Source organism: Limulus polyphemus, unplaced genomic scaffold (assembly GCF_000517525.1).
Source record: "Limulus polyphemus unplaced genomic scaffold, Limulus_polyphemus-2.1.2 Scaffold3277, whole genome shotgun sequence".
NCBI classification, from domain to species: Eukaryota; Metazoa; Arthropoda; class Merostomata; order Xiphosura; family Limulidae; genus Limulus; species Limulus polyphemus.
This window is the reverse complement of record NW_013668887.1, coordinates 38642-44400: the sequence shown is the minus strand read 5'-3', so window position 1 is coordinate 44400 and position 5759 is coordinate 38642. Positions and strand designations below refer to the sequence as shown.

Genomic DNA, 5759 nt, shown 5'->3' with positions numbered 1-5759 from the left:
CGACTCAATAAACTAGAATTACCACCTATCTGGTTAGATTTAGGTATGTTACGATTCAATAAACTAGAATTACCACCTATCTGGTTAGATTTAGGTATGTTACGACTCAATAAACTAGAATTACCACATATTTGGTTAGATTTAGATATGTTACGACTCAATAAACTAGAATTACCACCTATCTGGTTAGATTTAGGTATGTTACGATTCAATAAACTAGAATTACCACATATTTGGTTAGATTTAGATATGTTACGACTCAATAAACTAGAATTACCACCTATCTGGTTAGATTTAGGTATGTTACGATTCAATAAACTAGAATTACCTCATATTTGGTTAGATTTAGGTATGTTACGACTCAATAAACTAGAATTACCACCTATCTGGTTAGATTTAGGTATGTTACGACTCAATAAACTAGAATCACCACCTATTTCGTTCGATTTAGGTATGTTACGACTCAATAAACTAGGCATGAAGTGAGTTATTTAAGATATCTACAGTCAAGCAGTATTATCACATCTATGGGAAAGTGACAGAATCTGATTTACAAGGTTAAGCTTGAGGTAAGACAGACTTATATCTAGGATAACTGCATTCAAGTATCATTATAACAAAGACTTATTATCTACCAAACTCCAACGTTCTGACAAATGTCTCCACCGATTGCGGTCCGGGACCCTGATCGTTAAAAGCTTGGACAACGAAGCTATATAGAGTTGCTCTCTTTAACTCACGAACAACAAATTCCCATCTGTTGTTTGTAGTATTAACCAGCATCGTTTGATTCAAGAACGACCCTCTCTTTCTGTACTCCCTGTGTCCGATGTAGAAGCCGTTAATAGTGTCAACTGACTCATCACCTTGAGGAAACTAGATTAAAAGTTTACAAATGGTTTAGTTGTATGACGGTTTCTGTAATAACCAAGTTACAAGTAACAGGCTTATTTATTTTATAGTTTTCAGTTACTGAATACACAATATTATCATAGTTTACAAGTAACTATCTTGTTTATTTTATAGTTGTCAATAACACAATATAAAACATTATCATAATTTACAAGTATCAAGCTTGTTTATTTTATTGTTATCAGTTGCTGAATACATAATATTATAATAGTTTACAAGTAACAGGCTTGTTTATTTTATAGTTAATAAAATATATAATATTACATAATATTATCATAGTTTACAAGAAACTAGCTTGTTTATTTTATAGTTGTCAATTATAGAATATAAAACATTATCATAGTTTACAAGTATCAAGCTTGTTTATTTTATTGTTATCAGTTACTGACTACATAATATTATAATAGTTTACATGTAACTAGCTTCTTTATTTTATTGTTGTCAGTTGCTGAATACATAATATAATTAGAGTTTATGAGTAACAAGTCTTGTTGTAAACTCTAAATACGTGATGTTATTACTTGAAATATGTTACAGAAGAGCATACGTACACTAAATACGCGATGTTATTACTTGAAATATGTTACAGAAGAGCATACTTACTCTAAATACGTGATGTTATTATTTGAAATATGTTACAGAAGAGCATACTTACACTAAATACGTGATGTTATTACTTGAAATATGTTACAGAAGAGCATACTTACTTTAAATACGTGATGTTATTACTTGAAATATGTTACAGAAGAGCATACTTACACTAAATACGTGATGTTATTACTTGAAATATGTTACAGAAGAGCATACTTACACTAAATACGTGACGTTATTACTTGAAATATGTTACAGAAGAGCATACTTACTCTAAATACGTGATGTTATTACTTAAAATATGTTACAGAAGAGCATACTTATACTAAATACGTGATGTTATTATTTGAAATATGTTACAGAAGAGAATACGTACACTAAATACGTGATGTTATTACTTGAATCATGTTACAGAAGAGCATACTTACACTAAATACGTGATGTTATTACTTAAAATATGTTACAGAAGAGCATACTTACACTCCAAGACAACTGTACAGAACTGATATCTAGAGCAATTACTGTGACGTCACGTGGTGCGTTTCTTGGTGCTAAAACCAGGGAGAAATATCATTAAATAGAGACTTCAAAATAACTCATTAGATTACTTTCAAGAAGCTCTAAATAAAAATGAGAACAAATAAGAACTCTGGAAAACCTTGTCATACATGATGGAGAAATACATAAACACCTCTCACCATCAGTAAAATCGTTATATAACCTATGGCCACTTGCTACTGCCCAAACCGGTAGCTAGATATAGTGTTAATCTTATTTTAAAAGGGTTATTATATGTAAAAATAAGATTAGTGCTGTATGTTTTACACCGGTATTTATGGAATTGTTTGTGTGAACAAAACTTTATGTTGACAACGAACGAAGAAAAAAAAAGAGATATATATCCCAAAACACGAAAAATCTACGTAGTACATTCATGGACATGGCTTGAAAAGAGCCACACGCATGCGCGAAAGAACAATCGTGCAAAGGATGCAGTGGCTGCATGACGGCTTTCCCTAGCTACCAGACTAAATTACATGGAAGAACTAACGTGGGCTTCCTCCACAACATCCAAGAATGAAACCAACAATGTAGAACTGAGGGAAAGGTTCAGGATGTACCTGATCTTCCTAGACCACTTGACCAAAACAACGATCAAAGAAACAGAGACTAAGTCTCGCCAGAGATAGAAGAGTGGTTCTCGAACTATTGTAAAATGACAAGTTGATAATCTTGAAAAACGTTGAACTGGATTGGGTTTGCTGTTAACCACAATATGACTGAATAAATAAATACCTTTTGTCAAGTCATTTAGATTACATTCTGAAATCGAGGTTTAAAAGGTGTAGTATGATGGAAAGATCATTTTTTTATGTGTAACATGACTTTAAGCTGTGAAACATCGGTTTAATAGCTACAGTTGATGTAATGAGACGGTAAGATTGTGTTTTACAGCTTAACGTACCGGTACAAAAAAACACGACCTTTCTGCTTATTGTGTTACTACTTCAACTGTGACTACCCTAACCCATGTTTTAGAGTTTAACTAACGTAACAAAACAACACGACCTTTCTGTCTGTTGTGTTACTACTTCAACTGTGATTACCCTAACCCGTGTTTTAGAGTTTAACCAACATAACAAAACAACACGACCTTTCTCTCTGTTGTGTTACTACTTCAACTGAGACTATCATAACCCGTGTTTTACAACTTAGTGTAACGTAACAAAAAACACGACCTTTCTGTCTGTTGTGTTACTACTTCAACTGTAATTACTATAACCCATGTTTTAGAGTTTAACTAACGTAACAAAACAAAACAACACGATCTCTCTGTCTGTTGTGTTACTACTCCAACTGTAATTACTATAACCCATGTTTTAGAGCAATGGTTCTTAACCTTTTTTGCGCCATGACCCACCTCGACACCTCAAAAAATCTGATGCCCCCGTAATATAAAAGCAAATTTGGTGTTGAAAAGGTATAATAATGTAATGTAAAATTTAGAAATTTACCAAAATTTCCCACCCAAATGAAAAATTGTTCTTATTGTAACATTTTCAAATTATCCCCTGTGGGGCGTGCGCCCCACGTTCAGAGTCACTGTTTTAGAGTTTAACTAACGTTACAAAACAACACGATCTATTTGTCTATTGTGTTACTACTACAACTGTAACTACCCTAACTTATGTTATAGAGTTTAACTAACGTAACAATACAAAACGACCTTTCTGTCTGTTGTGTTACTACTTCAACTGTAACTATCCTAACCTTTGTTTTACAGCTTAGCGTAATCTAACCCGTTTTTTACTGCTTAGAATAACGTAACAAAAACACGATCTTTCCGCCTGCTATGTTACTACTTCAACTGTAACTACCGTTACCCGTGTTTTACAGTTCTCGTAACGTCACAAAACAACACTACCTTTCTGCCTTTTGTGTTACTACTTCAACGGTAACTATCCTATTCCGTTTTATTACAGCTTAAGACATTCTTACCGCCTGTTCTTATTATTCTACAAGATTATAGGAAAAGTAATGTAAGTTAACACGCAATGAAGTCTGCTACACGTTTATACTATGTGCATCTAAACAATGTATATTAACGTAAATGGAACTCTTGTAGACACAAAACAATGTATATTAATATATCTGGTTAACGGCTATGTTAGTTCGTTAGTAAAATGTCGTCACAACGTGAGGAATGCGCTTATGACACTTGTAATTATATACACTGGTCGAAATTGAGATACAAATACTCTTTACTAACCTTCAATCCCTGTAATAAACTTCAGTTTCTCAAGTCAGATAAATACTCTTTGTTAACCTTCAATCCCTGTAATAAACTTCAGTTCCTCAACTGAGATAAATTCTCTTTGTTAACCTTCAATCCCTGTAATAAACTTCAGTTCCTCAAGTGAGATAAATACTCTTTGCTAACCTTCAATCCCTGTAATAAACTTCAGTTCCTCAACTGAGATAAGTACTCTTTGCTAACCTTCAATCCCTGTAATAAACTTCAGTTCCTCAACTGAGATAAGTACTCTTTGCTAACCTTCAATCCCTGTAATAAACTTCAGTTCCTCAAGTGAGATAAATACTCTTTGCTAACCTTCAATCCCTGTAATAAACTTCAGTTCCTCAAGTGAGATAAGTACTCTTTGCTAACCTTCAATCCCTGTAATAAACTTCAGTTCCTCTTGCTGATCACTGACACCGATACTGTTTTCAGCAACAACTTTAAAACGGTATGTTGTCTTTGGCCTGAGATCAGTTATTGTTGCTGTAGTCTTAGGGTCAGACACGGTTAACTCCCACTTGGTGGCGTTCTGTTCTGTAATAAACATTACGTGTAACAGTTTGATATACATGTAAAGCAAGCAGATGCTATAAAAATCTTAACATTAATAATTATCATAATTATGATGATTATTCAGATCTCAGTTGTTACGCAACGTACACACCTTTATCAATCCAGTAAATTATTGTGTAAGAAGTTACAGGGGAATTTCCTGCGTAGGGTGCCACCCACGAGAGCAAAACGGTGGTGCCTGTTACTCGATCCACTTTGATCCTGCCAGGGGGGTCAGGCGGCTCTAGATGGGCAGGAAACAACTATGTTCATACAATTATGTTACAAAAATCATCAAAAATACCGTGTTTCTATCACTTCACTAGTGATAGGACTTGAATCTTGAAAACTAAATTCAACAGCAATTACACCCTTATTAATCTTGTCATATACACACATGTGCGCGAAAAGTAAAGTAAACTGCTATTACGAGCTTTAATAGTTTTGTTGCGTAACTAGATGCGAGTCTCAAAAACTAAAGACAGTTGTTACTACTTACTTTACTAATTTTGTTATGTTAAAGAGTGATTCTGGTAGAACAAAAACAAACAGCACGTAAATTTTTATTCTATTTGATTTCCAACCCTTTGAATATTATTAAATGAAGACTTGAAACAGCACAGACCTTATCACTGTAGGTCTAGAACTGAAATTTTGAGGAATATATCGTGATTAAACAAGGATTAAAAATAGCACAGATCTTATCATTACAGGTATAGAACAGTAAGTCTGAGGAATATATATCGTGATTAAACAAGGATTAAAAATAGCACAGATCTTGTCATTACAGGTATAGAACAGTAAGTCTGAGGAATATATCGTGATTAAACAAGGATTAAAAATAACACAGATCTTATCATTACAGGTCTAGAACTGTAAGTCTGAGGAATATATCGTGATTAAA

General features: G+C 33.5%; 1 protein-coding gene across 7 annotated transcripts in view; it reads right to left on the bottom strand.

The window, feature by feature from the left end:
• The window catches only part of LOC106469055 (Down syndrome cell adhesion molecule-like protein Dscam2), a 77591-nt gene that overhangs the window by 40496 nt on the left and 31336 nt on the right, over positions 1–5759 (bottom strand). For 6 of the 7 annotated variants that reach the window (XM_022397452.1, XM_022397449.1, XM_022397450.1 and 3 more), the window contains 4 exons: positions 4968–5099; positions 4673–4837; positions 1984–2054; positions 636–876 (listed from right to left, as the gene is read on the bottom strand). In XM_022397452.1, the coding sequence (XP_022253160.1) occupies positions 636–876; positions 1984–2054; positions 4673–4837; positions 4968–5099 (609 nt within the window). The remainder of the gene's footprint in view (positions 1–635; positions 877–1983; positions 2055–4672; positions 4838–4967; positions 5100–5759) is intronic. The other variant, XM_022397455.1, reaches the window with a different exon arrangement.